The sequence below is a fragment of the Culex quinquefasciatus genome, chromosome 3 (genome assembly GCF_015732765.1).
Source record: "Culex quinquefasciatus strain JHB chromosome 3, VPISU_Cqui_1.0_pri_paternal, whole genome shotgun sequence".
NCBI lineage: Eukaryota > Metazoa > Arthropoda > Insecta > Diptera > Culicidae > Culex > Culex quinquefasciatus.
Window position 1 is genome coordinate 138,879,002 of NC_051863.1, and position 13,724 is coordinate 138,892,725.

The 13,724-nt window shown below is 34.8% G+C and overlaps 2 protein-coding genes across 4 annotated transcripts; both read left to right on the top strand.

The window, feature by feature from the left end:
• Positions 1-59: 59 nt before the first annotated feature.
• LOC6034591 (probable deoxyhypusine synthase) lies at positions 60-3,155 on the top strand. The gene is made up of 2 exons (XM_001844833.2): positions 60-334; positions 2,239-3,155. The coding sequence occupies exons 1-2, from the start codon at positions 140-142 to the stop codon at positions 3,139-3,141; spliced, it is 1,098 nt and encodes a 365-aa protein (XP_001844885.2). The 5' UTR covers positions 60-139; the 3' UTR covers positions 3,142-3,155.
• A 1,757-nt stretch (positions 3,156-4,912) lies between these two features.
• LOC6034594 (trafficking protein particle complex subunit 2-like protein) lies at positions 4,913-13,399 on the top strand. 3 transcript variants are annotated; one of them, XM_001844836.2, is made up of 3 exons: positions 4,913-5,018; positions 12,160-12,975; positions 13,033-13,399. In XM_001844836.2, the coding sequence occupies exons 2-3, from the start codon at positions 12,181-12,183 to the stop codon at positions 13,222-13,224; spliced, it is 987 nt and encodes a 328-aa protein (XP_001844888.2). In that variant the 5' UTR covers positions 4,913-5,018; positions 12,160-12,180; the 3' UTR covers positions 13,225-13,399. The 3 variants fall into 3 exon arrangements, with proteins under 3 accessions (XP_001844888.2, XP_001844887.2, XP_001844886.2); XM_001844835.2 differs by lacking the exons at positions 12,160-12,975; positions 13,033-13,399 and adding exons at positions 6,210-7,015; positions 7,077-7,469; XM_001844834.2 differs by lacking the exons at positions 12,160-12,975; positions 13,033-13,399 and adding an exon at positions 5,671-6,180.
• Positions 13,400-13,724: the final 325 nt, after the last annotated feature.

A 13,724-nucleotide genomic window follows, 5' to 3' on the forward strand; every position in this document is an offset into this window, starting at 1 on the left:
GCTTCGGCGAGTGTCACCCTGTGCAGCGCTTGAAGCTTCTGATCAACTGTGACCACCGACCGGCCGCGATAAACAAAACGGAAGGAGTTTCGCGTGTTTCGGAGTGATTTCGTGAAAGTTTGTGAAATCTCGTGAAAATATGGAATCGAACGAACCGGCATTGGCGAAGGAAGCAGTTCTGCAGGAGAGTTCCAAGCTGCCGAGTGGAACGCCGACCGTGCAGGGATACGACTGGAACAAGGGCCTTGATTATGGGGCACTGTTTAAATCGTATTCGTATTCCGGATTTCAAGCAACCAATTTGGGCAAAGCGATTGAGGAGGTTCGCAAAATGGTAAGAAAAAGATTTTTCAAGAATTTTGTACTGAAGGTTTTATTTATCTTCAAATTGTCTTTGTATTTTAAACAACTTTGTTTAATTTTAACATCTACACTCTAAATTGATATTAATATAAAACGCCCTGATTTGGGTTACACTCAAACCCCGATGGTTTGACACCAACTGTTGTCAAAAGAACGGGGTCACGTTTTACACAGTGTGCGTAAACGAAGTGTAAAAAGTGACAGTTAGCAGGGATGGAATAATCGCAAAAAAATCAATTTCGCTTGCGAACTTACTTCACCCGTGAAAAAGAGAGGAGGCAAATCACGCAAAAGAAAATCGCTCCCGAACTTCTCCAAGAAAATCAATCTGCTGATGATTTTTTGTGAATTTCCTTGTCAGCACCACTGAAAAATATTTATTTCACTTTGTTTACACACAATGCCCATCTACGAAATGTGACAGGTTATATTTCGACGTGTGACGTTATACTTGCAAGTGTAGTAGTGAAAAAGATATTCCGCCGAATAATCAAGATGATGATTTTTTTAGATTCCTTCTACCGATCTTTCGTGCGCTAGAGAGAAGAGACATGCTCCCTTCGGATTTTTTTTCTTGATGAACATCCAATGATTTTCTTTTGATGATGATTATTCCATCGCTGACAGTTAGTAATTTTTTAGTTTGACTCTGACCAACCAACGGGGTACAAACTAAAAAAGTGTCAAACAAAAAAGTGTATCAATCGATCAAACAATTCTGAAGAAATTTTTAACTCATTTATGAGTTATATTATCGGACTTTTTTTGCTGGCATTTAAATCAAATTAAGTTTGATTCCATCAAAATCCGTAAGAAGGTGAATTCTGAATGAGTTATTTTGAATGATTTTGTGGGAATATTCAAACAAGTTCTGTACCGTAAACTGGGGCCAATCGGGACACATGGGGCGAATTGGGACAGCAGTTTTAATCATGTTGAAGCACAATATTTTGATTTTTCTGGTTGGTTTCGGTTAGAACAGACTCAGGCCAACAAAATGTGTACATCCATTTCCAAATTTAAAAGCTTTAAGTGCTCTAAAAACTGCTGTCCCTATTCAGACTGCAGTCCCGATTTACCCCAGATTACGGTAGTTCAATAAAGCATCGGAATTAAAATTTCTGATATTCTCTTTTTGAGTTTGTCTGGGAACGTTAAACTTTTGATTCAAACTTGATTCGTAATTGGTGGGTCTCGTGGCGCAGGGGTAGCGGCTTCGGCTGCCGATCCCGATGATGCTATGAGACGCGGGTTCGATTCCCGCCTTATCCACTGAGCTTCTATCGGATGGTGAAGTAAAACGTCGGTCCCGGTTTCTCCTGTCTCGTCAGAGGCGCTGGAGCAGAAATCCCACGTTAGAGGAAGGCCATGCCCCGGGGTGCGTAGTGCCAATAGTTTCGTTTTCGTAATTGATCACAAAATTATAAGATTTTGAACAAAACATAGATTTGTTCAAAATATTTATAATTACAGTCGACTCTGGTTGTCGATATTCTCGATCTCAATAATGCTCCATCTACCGACGAATTCTTCAGTTTCTCTAAACTGCATACTTCGGTCCTCTTCATTGCTCGATATTTTCTCTTGCTTGAAGGATCTCTTCCTCTAGGGTCCTTTGGATACTTTTTGCTTCAAAATCTCTTCTGGTTGTCAATAATTTCACTTTCTTATGGCTTGCATAGACATTTTTCTTTGCGAAACGAAGCTTTGAAGGATGTTCGACATTTGTTAATTTTGCATCGTTCTATGAATTGATGATTCTCTTCTTTGATGGTTCCTTGAATATTGATAACCGGAGATTCGACTGTATTGTCTGTTTACATATTTTAGATCGCACAGTAAATAGCTCCCCAAATTTCTATCAATTTCTGTCAGATCGAATGCCGTGCTCTGGCCCTTCCCGAAGACAAACACGACGTGTACGAGGAAGATGATTTTATCAAACGTAAAACCAACTGCACGATATTCCTGGGATATACTTCCAACATGGTGTCGAGTGGGGTACGCGAGACGATCCGATTTTTGGTGCAACATAAACTGGTAGATTGCATCGTAACAACGGCCGGGGGCGTCGAAGAAGACCTAATCAAATGCCTTGCCCCAACTTTCGTTGGATCTTTTGAGCTGGAAGGAAAGCGGTTACGAGAGCAGGGCATTAACAGGATTGGAAATCTGCTCGTTCCCAACGACAACTACTGCAAGTTTGAGAACTGGGTCATCCCACTGCTGGACGAGATGTTGCAAGAGCAAAAAGCGAACGGAACCTTGTGGACACCCTCGAAGGTAATCCAACGCCTAGGTGAGAGAATCAACGATGAAAGCTCCATCTGCTACTGGGCCGCTCGCAACAAGATTCCAATTTTCAGTCCCGCACTGACGGACGGCAGCCTGGGAGATATGATGTACTTTCATTCGTTCCGAAATCCCGGCCTGGTTCTTGATATTATCTCGGACTTGCGGCGGCTGAATACGATGGCGGTGAAGGCTGTAAATTCGGGCATCATAATCGTTGGGGGTGGCGTGATCAAACACCACATTTGCAACGCCAATTTGATGCGGAACGGGGCAGACTACTCGGTGTTCATCAATACGGCGTCCGAGTTTGACGGCAGCGACAGTGGTGCCCGTCCGGACGAGGCCATATCGTGGGGGAAGATCAAGAAAGATGCAACGCCTGTTAAGGTGTACGCGGAAGCGAGTCTCGTGTTTCCGATATTGGTGGGGGAAACGTTCGTGAAGGAACACTTTAAGAGTGTTGAAGCAAAAAAGTGTAAATAAATGTTGATGGCTTGTAGAAGTGAACGATGTCTTCACTAGGTATTTATTTATTTGTTTTTGAGAAATTCCATCTACAATACGCTTTGATTGCTTCACTTCAAATAAACTGAAAAGGTTAAAACAGATTTTTTTTTAAGATAAGCTAATACATTTTATCTAAAGTTGTTGTGGCTTAGAATTTCCAAACTAAGCAAAACAATGTAAATATGCCAATGTGAATTTGTAAACAAAGAATGTGTCCTGCTCACGTGAGTTTTTTCAAAGTTCCACTGATTTTTCATCTATTGAAATTTCAGTAATTTAAATTTTACTGAATTCTCAGTTAATTGACATTTGTCACTTTGACAGATAGTTTACTGAAATTTCAGTAAACTGGTTGTCAAAAAACGGAAATTTCAGCAAAAGGAACGGCAAATTATTTTGCTGAAAATTCACTATTTTTTTGTGTTAGTTTGACAGATCAATTGCTGAAGATTCAGCAATCGTTGTTGGTATTTCAGTTATCAAAATTTGATTTTGCTTGCCATCAGAAATATTTCCAGTACTGTTATTCATTTCATCAATACTCCAAACCTTAAAAACATGTGGTTAGTGTCGAGGCATTTGTTATTAACAATTTTCTTGCCTTTGTTTTTAAAGATTACAATACAAAATAAAAAAAAAAAAAACAACACATATTTTGATACACATATTTTTCAGCAATGTTTTTGTTCATTGTTCAATTTTAGCATAAGTGATGATTACTGAATCGCACTCAGTTATTTATTTTACTGAAATGGCAATTAAAATTTGGTGTGTAGATGTCAACATTAGGACTGATCAAGATATACTTTTGTTTACAAACTCACATTGGCTTATTTAAATTGCTTAGCATGCAATATTAAGTTTACGTGTAGTTTATGGCCCTGAAATGTACAGATTGTCAAGGGAAACAGTTTGCAAAATAAATCGGCACTGGCAACGTATGTTTTTTCAGCGCGTTTGAATCTATCAAACATTGACAAATCTGTTTTCCTTGACAATCAGTACTTGAATGAACTTCGTTTATTTTCTTAAATCGTAAAATATTATGGTTCCGATATGATTTAATCTTCAGGAGCTGTTCTTTTTATACAAACTGTAGACACAAAAAGATTCTTGATTGAAACGCATTGTCTGCCCCTGATCGCATAAATAACCCATATGTTCATCGCTTTTGGGTTATTGATGCAGTTTGGTTCAAAATCGTGTGCTCTTTTAGAAAAGCCTATAACATCCAGTACTTTGTTCTAGAAATCAGGAGGAAATCCAGTTTTTTCGCGAAAACTTAACACGTAACTGTCTACCCTTTAAACGGTGTATGCACTTCGGAAGGAATCAGTCAAGAAAAATTTCAAATGGGCAGCAGCGGCAGTGAAAGCAAGCCAGAGAGGGTGAAGAAAAGCCCCAAGAAAACACTCCCTCTCCTTTGTTCTGCTGTTCGTAAAGCTGTTTCTTGACCCCTTTCCTTCCGATCTCCATACTAGCCTTTAGCTGTTAACATAAGGTAGACAACCCCTTTTTGAGGGCTACTTCCACCCTTTTCCATGTTTACTGGTGGTAACCCGTGAGTGTAGAGATACAATTTTAGAGATTTATACCCAATTATGAGTTTTATTGATTTTTCTTTTTTCAAATTTAACTGATATCAAGTGAGCGTGTAAATGTTTTTGGAAAACCACAACCACAGTTGATTTCTTCAGACGATTTAGGCCCTTTTCAAAAGACGGCTCGTTGACGGATCCTCCTCAGTTGTAAACAAACGGCCGTCGCGAGTGGATGATTTGGCAGAAAGTTGAGTGTTTTTCGTAAAGTTTGATCAAAAAGTTAGGTTTATTTGCGCAAATCTCTTAAAAAAGGTAAGCAGATGATAATGGTTACAATATTTCATAGTTTGATGGTAGGAAAGTTCCAAAATTTTATATTATAGTTTGAAGAACCTTGAATACAAGTTGTCCATACTGCTTTGGCTCCAACCCCCCTTGGTTTATAATACTACGGAAAGCTTGTATTTACAATACATTACTACCGTTCAACGCTAAATCATTGAGTAAATCTCCCAAAATAAGCAAATTTCGTCATCAAAAGCGTACTCCAATGTGGCAATTCTGCCAAGTTTACCTTCGGCCACCACCCAAGAGCTCCGTTACTTGATAGGCTCAACCTCAAGAGGAAAACCAGTTTCTCTGATGCTCTCTTCTTCTGTGTATCTGTGTGTATTTTACCCATTAGTTTTTCCTTTTGGGCTTGTCGCGCTGCGACGATCATGTCCACTGCTGCACATCGAACCGATAAGTTTCACAACAGAGTTTTGTTTCGTTGCTTTTCCTCTTTCATCGTTTGTTGGCTTTGGCCAAGAGAAAGAGATGTCTTTGGGAACCTTGAATCGTTCGTTCATCTTTGAGACCGCGATTTGTCATTGAATTTTTTGATTTTTTTTTTGTTGTTGAGCACAGAACGCATTTCTAGTTTTTAACCAACTTCTCTGTACTGTTTTTATCTTTCTTGTAGTTTTCCAAAAAGGATTTTCCCTCCGGATAGTCACGCAAATATTACAAAAAAAAAACTAGAAATGTGCGCCTGTGTCTCAATCATTGGCAAAGACAACTCGCCGCTGTACATTGCGACGGCGAACGTGGACAAGGAGATCGAGCTCCAGTACCAGGTGCACGCCTCGCTGGACGTGATCGAGGAAAAGTGCGCCTCCAGCCAGAAGCAAAATGCGGACGGCCGGGAACTCTACCTGGGGCTGTTGAACTCGACGGAGATCTACAAGATCTACGGCTACGTCACCAACACGAAGGTGAAGTTTGTGATCGTGATCGACTCGAGCAACACGTCCTTCCGGGAGAACGAAGTGCGCAGCATGTTCAGAAACCTGCACAGTCTGTACACGGACGCGGTTTGCAACCCGTTTTACATCCCGGGGGAACCGCTAACTTCGAAGGTTTTCGATTCGAATGTTAGAAATATCATTACGACTAATTAAGAAATAAACATGAAATTTAAAGCCAATTCAAACGTATTCTTCCAATTGTTCTTTATTTTAGTCCCCCATGCGACCATGTTCTTTGTCCCGTCCAAGCTGTTGATCCCGGCCAGTGTGCTAACGGCAAGTGTTTTCGCGTTGCGACGATATAAAATCCGAAAATGGGGCAGGGTCACAAACACGTCGTCCCTCAAGGGCAAACTGTTTATCATAACCGGGGCGAACACGGGGTTGGGGTTCGAAACGACAAAAGCGCTCACCGCTCGCCAGGCAACGACTATAATGGCCTGTCGTAATCTGGCCAAAGCCGACGAAGCCATCCACAAAATACGCGAAACCACATCCGAGGGCGAACTGATCCCGATGGAGCTGGATCTGGCCTCGTTCCAATCGATTCGAATGTTCGCTTCGCAGATCAACGAAAAATATCCGGATCTGTACTGCCTGGTCAATAACGCCGGACTAGCAGCTCAAAAACCAGAGTTCACGCAAGAGGGCTACGAAATCCACTTTGGTGTGAACCATCTCGGTCAGTTTCTTCTAGTAGACTTGCTAAAAGACAACTTGAAGAGAAACAACTCTCGCGTCGTCGTCGTATCGTCCCGAATGCACGAAATAGACGCCAGCATAGACCTGGAAAACCTCGGCAAGTGGGTCAATTACGACAGCCGCCTCAACCGCCTCTACAACAACTCCAAACTGATGAACTTTTACTACGCCCGTGAACTCTACAAGCGCGGCTTCAACGTGCACGTGCTCTGCCCGGGCCTCTGCCACACGGACTTCTTCCGCCACTACGACCCCAAGTGGTACCACTACCTGATCTTCTCGCCCATCGTGTGGCTCATGCTACGTTCCGCCGAGCAGGTGAGAGACCCAGCGCAAAACCAACCACAAACCACTCTCCTTCATTCCTCTCGTAACGCAGGGCGCCCAGAACATCATCTACAGCGCGACGGACAGTGTCACCAGTGGGGAGCAGAATCCGGTCACCGGGTACTTTGTGTCGAACGTCAAGATGAGGCGGTCCAAGTTTCGCTTCGACGAGCACGTTTCCGAGCGGCTGTGGGAGGAAAGCGTCAGCGCGATAGCGAAGGCTGGGAGTGCGAGCAGCAGTTGATAGTGGGGTGGTGGAGGAGATTGTGTACATTTTTGAAAATATTCGGCGCTAAGTAGATGGGCTTTCTAACCAATTGTTTTTGTAAAGGATTTGACTAACGGTGGCGGGATGAAGGACATGGTCGTCGATCTGCGGATGATCTGAGTTTTGTTGTAGTATTTCCTAATGATTTATTACCTTTTCAGAGATTTTATTTTATGTTGCTGGAATATGTATCATTTATGTAAATATTCTTAAATATAAAATCGATTCAACAATGTCTAATTTGCCTCAAGTTTTTTTTCGGTTTGATACATTTTCCCAATAGCAATTATTGGAAGGAGCACGGTCAAGAAAAGTTGCCCATTCTTTTTGTGAACCCCTCAAGAAAAGTTGACAGTTCAATTTTAGCGCTTGAGATTCTTCAAAAAGATAAAAATTTAAAAATCAAAAAAAAAAAAAATCTCATAAATTCTAAAATTTTTAGATTCTTTATTTCAAAATTTTTAAACTTGTCGATCCTTTAATTCTCTAATTTTAGAATTCCTTAATAACTTAATTCCTTAACTCTAATTTCAATAATCTTAAAATGTATAAAAAAAATTATAAAAACTCTTTAATTCTGAAATTTTTAAATTCTTCAATTCTTAAATTCTTAAATTCTTAAATTCTTAAATGCTTAAATTCTTAAATTCTTAAATTCTTAAATACTAAAATTCTTAAATTCGTAAATTCTTTAATTCTTAAATTCTTAAATTCTTAAATTCTTAAATTCTTAAATTCTTAAATTCTTAAATTCTTAAATTCTTAAATTCTTAAATTCTTAAATTCTTAAATTCTTAAATTCTTAAATTCTTAAATTCTTAAATTCTTAAATTCTTAAATTCTTAAATTCTTAAATTCTTAAATTCTTAAATTCTTAAATTTAAATTCTTAAATTCTTAAATTCTTAAATTCTTAAATTCTTAAATTCTTAAATTCTTAAATTCTTAAATTCTTAAATTCTTAAATTCTTAAATTCTTAAATTCTTAAATTCTTAAATTCTTAAATTCTTAAATTTAAATTCTTAAATTCTTAAATTCTTAAATTCTTAAATTCTTAAATTCTTAAATTCTTAAATTCTTAAATTCTTAAATTTTAAATTCTTAAATTCTTAAATTCTTAAATTCTTAAATTCTTAAATTCTTAAATTTTTAAATTCTTAAATTCTTAAATTCTTAAATTCTTAAATTCTTAAATTCTTAAATTCTTAAATTCTTAAATTTAAATTCTTAAATTCTTAAATTCTTAAATTCTTAAATTCTTAAATTCTTAAATTCTTAAATTTAAATTCTTAAATTCTTAAATTCTTAAATTCTTAAATTCTTAAATTCTTAAATTCTTAAATTCTTAAATTCTTAAATTTAAATTCTTAAATTCTTAAATTCTTAAATTCTTAAATTCTTAAATTCTTAAATTCTTAAATTCTTAAATTCTTAAATTTTAAATTCTTAAATTCTTAAATTCTTAAATCTTAAATTCTTAAATTCTTAAATTCTTAAATTTAAATTTTAAATCTTAAATTCTTAAATCTTAAATTCTTAAATTCTTAAATTCTTAAATTTTAAATTCTTAAATTCTTAAATTCTTAAATTCTTAAATTCTTAAATTTTTCAATTCTTAAATCTTAAATTCTTAAATTCTTAAATTCTTAAATTCTTAAATTCTTAAATTCTTAATTCTTAAATTCTTAAATTCTTAAATTCTTAAATTCTTAAATTCTTAAATTCTTAAATTCTTAAATTCTTAAATTCTTAAATTCTTAAATTCTTAAATTCTTAAATTCTTAAATTCTTAAATTCTTAAATTCTTAAATTCTTAAATTCTTAAATTTAAATTCTTAAATTCTTAAATTCTTAAATTCTTAAATTCTTAAATTCTTAAATTCTTAAATTTTAAATTCTTAAATTCTTAAATTCTTAAATTCTTAAATTCTTAAATTCTTAAATTCTTAAATTCTTAAATTCTTAAATTCTTAAATTTAAATCTTAAATTCTTAAATTCTTAAATTCTTAAATTCTTAAATTCTTAAATTCTTAAGTTCTTATGTTCTTAAATTCTTAAATTCTTAAATTCTTCAATTCTTAAATTCTTAAATTCTTAAATTCTTAAATTCTTAAATTCTTAAATTCTTAAATTCTTAAATTCTTAAATTCTTAAATTCTTAAATTCTTAAATTCTTAAATTCTTAAATTCTTAAATTCTTAAATTCTTAAATTCTTAAATTCTTAAATTCTTAAATTCTTAAATTCTTAAATTCTTAAATTCTTAAATTCTTAAATTCTTCAGTTCTTAAGTTCTTAAGTTCTTAAGTTCTTAAGTTCTTAAGTTCTTAAATTCTTAAATTCTTAAATTCTTAAATTCCTAAATTCTTAAATTCTTAAATTCTTAAATTCTTAAATTCTTAAATTCTTAAATTCTTAAATTCTTAAATTCTTAAATTCTTAAATTCTTAAATTCTTAAATTCTTAAATTCTTAAATTCTTAAATTCTTAAATTCTTAAATTCTTAAATTCTTAAATTCTTAAATTCTTAAATTCTTAAATTCTTAAATTCTTAAATTCCTAAATTCTTAAATTCTTAAATTCTTAAATTCTTAAGTTCTTAAGTTCTTAAATTCTTAAATTCTTAAATTCTTAAATTCTTAAATTCTTAAATTCTTAAATTCTTAAATTCTTAAATTCTTAAATTCTTAAATTCCTAAATTCTTAAATTCTTAAATTCTTAAATTCTTAAATTCTTAAGTTCTTATGTTCTTAAATTCTTAAATTCTTCAATTCTTTAATTCTTAAATTCTTAAATTCTTAAATTCTTAAATTCTTAAATTCTTAAATTCTTAAATTCTTAAATTCTTAAATTCTTAAATTCTTAAATTCTTAAATTCTTAAATTCTTAAATTCTTAAATTCTTAAATTCTTAAATTCTTAAATTCTTAAATTCTTAAATTCTTAAATTCTTAAATTCTTAAATTCTTAAATTCTTAAATTCTTAAATTCTTAAATTCTTAAATTCTTAAATTCTTAAATTCTTAAATTCTTAAATTCTTAAATTCTTAAATTCTTAAATTCTTAAGTTCTTAAGTTCTTAAGTTCTTAAATTCTTAAATTCTTAAATTCTTAAATTCTTAAATTCTTAAATTCTTAAATTCTTAAATTCTTAAATTCTTAAATTCTTAAATTCTTAAATTCTTAAATTCTTAAATTCTTAAATTCTTAAATTCTTAAATTCTTAAAATCTTAAATTCTTAAATTCTTAAATTCTTAAATTCTTAAATTCTTAAATTCCTAAATTCTTAAATTCTTAAATTCTCAAATTCTTAAATTCTTAAGTTCTTAAGTTCTTAAATTCTTAAATTCTTAAATTCTTCAATTCTTTAATTCTTAAATTCTTAAATTCTTAAATTCTTAAATTCTTAAATTCTTAAGTTCTTAAGTTCTTAAGTTCTTAAATTCTTAAATTCTTAAATTCTTAAATTCTTAAATTATTCAATTCTTAAGTTCTTAAATTCTTAAATAATTTAGGCTGGATACCCAAATTTTGAGAAAGTTAAAAAAATATTTGGAGTTAAATTTTGGCGAGGACTTCAGACAATCGAATATAGACTGTTTATTTTTCATATTCTTAGATTTTAGAATTTTTTTAATTGGAAATTTCTAATTGAAACATTATTAAATATTTAAAATTAAAAAGTTCTGAAGTTTACAATTTTAGATTTTTTTCTTTTTGAATTTTTAAACTTTTGATTTTTTGTATACTTCTCGGGTTAGTTTTCAAAAGACCTTAAAGCCACCGTGATCTTCGACACTAATTTCTATTTTTCTCTTAATTTAAACAAAATATCAGTCATTTTCAGTCTAGGGCATTTAAAGGACTCTCAAATATTTTTTTTAAATTGGTTTATCGTAAGTAGATTGAATACTGATGCAAAAAGGGCTTTGTTTACCATTGGCGCTTACGTCATTTTGAAAACTACTTCGAGATTTGTATTTTTGAAATTTTTAAAGTTCTGATTTTATTTTATTTTCAAATTTCTCTTTTCTTAACTTTCTCGTTGGGAGCAAATGGGAATCGAATCCAGAACCATTCGCTTACAAAGCGAACACCGTAACCAGTCAGCCACTGCCGCTCCTTTAAAAAATAAACGCAATTTATTTTTAAATATAGATACGCTTTGACAATCACTACATCTTTTCCAAACATATTTATACACTCAAACTCCGATGGTTTGACACCAACTGTTGTCAAACGAACGGGGTCACTTTTTAATATGACACCCCTTTTACAAGAAGTTCACACACACTACCAAAAGTTTGTTTTGATAGTGTTCGTGAGCGCCGTGTAAAAAGTGACAGTTCGTCACTTTTTAGTTTGACTTTGACCAACCAACGGGGTATAAAGTGTTAAACGAAAAAGTGACCAACCACTGGGGTTTGAGTGTATATGTTACGAGTTATGTTACAGACATGACCAACATGACAAAGAATTTAGCTAGAAGCTTGTGATAAGGCTTTTTTTGAGGATTGTAACCATAAAAGTTTTAAGTCCATATTAACCATATTGGCTGATGGCATGTTGTCTCCGGTTATTCCGGTTGACCATTGCCTGTCTCGGCTTGGACTACTCCTAGTTCATTAGGCTGCTTTTCGACCTTTAGGACAGCTGTTTTTATGCCTCCGGGCCATCTACCTCCAAGTCCGGGTTGCAGTAGATGTTCACTCCTCGACGTCGAGCGAAACAACGATTTTCAAGTACCCCAATTGAAAACGTTAAGAAACATAATTAAACATACTTTCATTAAAAATGTTGAAACCAGTAAAAATCTTAGTTTCTAACGTAATAAGTTCCAAAACAATAATCCGCACCTTATTCTAGTCCGCCTCGTAACAACCGAAAATGTCCTCAACCCTGCTCTACTGGCTAATCCCGGTCGGGGTCGGAGCCGGCATTTACGTTATCCGAAAACTGCGCGAACTTCAGTGGGGCTGGGTCCGGAACCGGTCCTCGCTGCAGGGTAAGATGTACATCATAACCGGGGCCAACACCGGGCTAGGGTTCGAAACGGCCGCCGCTTTGGCCGCTCGCCAGGCCACGGTCGTGCTGGCCTGCCGGAACATGGAGAAGGCTACGGCGGCGATCGATGCGATTCGGAGGGGTACGAAGGAGGGCATGCTGATTCCGGTGGAGCTGGATTTGGCATCGTTTGAATCGATCCGAAAGTTTGCGGCGGAAATTAAGGCGAATTACGGCACGTTCGATTGCTTGATCAACAATGCTGGACTGGCTGTTAAGACGCCGCAGTATACCAAGGAGAACTACGAGGTACACTTTGGCGTTATGCATTTGGGACATTTCCTGCTGGTGGAGCTGCTGAAGGACCTTATCTTGCAAAATTCAGCTAGAATCGTGGTAGTTTCGTCTAAAATGCACGAGAAAAACGCCAAGATCGACTTTGATAACTTGGGCAAGTGGGTTGAACGTGGTCCACGGGATCGGTTCAACATGCTGTACAACAACGCAAAACTGATGAACTTTTACTACGCACGGGAGCTCCACAAGAAAGGCTACGACGTGCACGTGTTGTGTCCAGGACTGTGTAACACGGACTTCTTCCGGGATTACAACCCCAAGTGGTACCACTACGTGATGTTTGCACCAATTGTTTGGCTGTTCCTTCGTTCGTCCAAGCAGGTTTGTACTTGACCCCAAACGAAACCTTGAAATATTTCTAAAATTTCTTCCTTTTAGGGCGCCCAAAACATCATCTACTGTGCCACGGAGAACGTCAACACGGTGGAGAAAAATCCGGCCACCGGACACTTTGTGACCAACCTTAAGCAGACCAAGTCCAAGGCGACCTTTGATGATCAGATTTCCGAGCGGCTGTGGAAGGAAAGTGTGCGTGAGATCGGACTGCACGGATCGATCCCGGGAAAGTGATTGGAAATGCATTTAAAAGCTGTTTTCTATTAGTGTGGTGTAGGGTTTGGTAGACTGAAAATTTGATAAGGTTGTACTGTGAAATTTGACTATTTTTTCAATGATCTGCGCAATAAAATTAAACGTCTTAAATTATGTCACGCCATTCAAAAACTAAAAGCCATTCAAATTTTTCTAATTTTAGGTCAAACTGTTTGTTTTTGGTAATTTATGAAAAAAAAATTAAAAATATATTTTAAATACTTCTTTTTTTAAATTCGGAAATTGACATAAACGGGAATCGATTTTCTCCGTACATGGTTTCTCATGAATTGCATTCAAATCATCTTCATGATTTCCTCCATAGTGAGAAAATATCCTTTAATGCTCATAAAAAGATCTTATTGCAATAAAAGTAGGCTTTTTCTGACATCGATCCTTTTTATTAATATCACAAGGCCATTTTCGTCTTTTCTGATAGTTATAAAATCACTCGGGAAATAATCTCAAAAGTCGTCAAA

Excerpts from the sequence above, each read along its gene's own strand:
- LOC6034591 (XM_001844833.2), top strand. The coding sequence starts at position 140 with ATGGAATCGAACGAACCGGCATTGGCGAAGGAAGCAGTTCTGCAGGAG. Across the intron at positions 335-2,238 it reads TTGAGGAGGTTCGCAAAATG|ATCGAATGCCGTGCTCTGGC; the intron begins GTAAGAAAAAGA and ends AATTTCTGTCAG.
- LOC6034594 (XM_001844836.2), top strand. The coding sequence starts at position 12,181 with ATGTCCTCAACCCTGCTCTACTGGCTAATCCCGGTCGGGGTCGGAGCC. Across the intron at positions 12,976-13,032 it reads TCCTTCGTTCGTCCAAGCAG|GGCGCCCAAAACATCATCTA; the intron begins GTTTGTACTTGA and ends TCTTCCTTTTAG.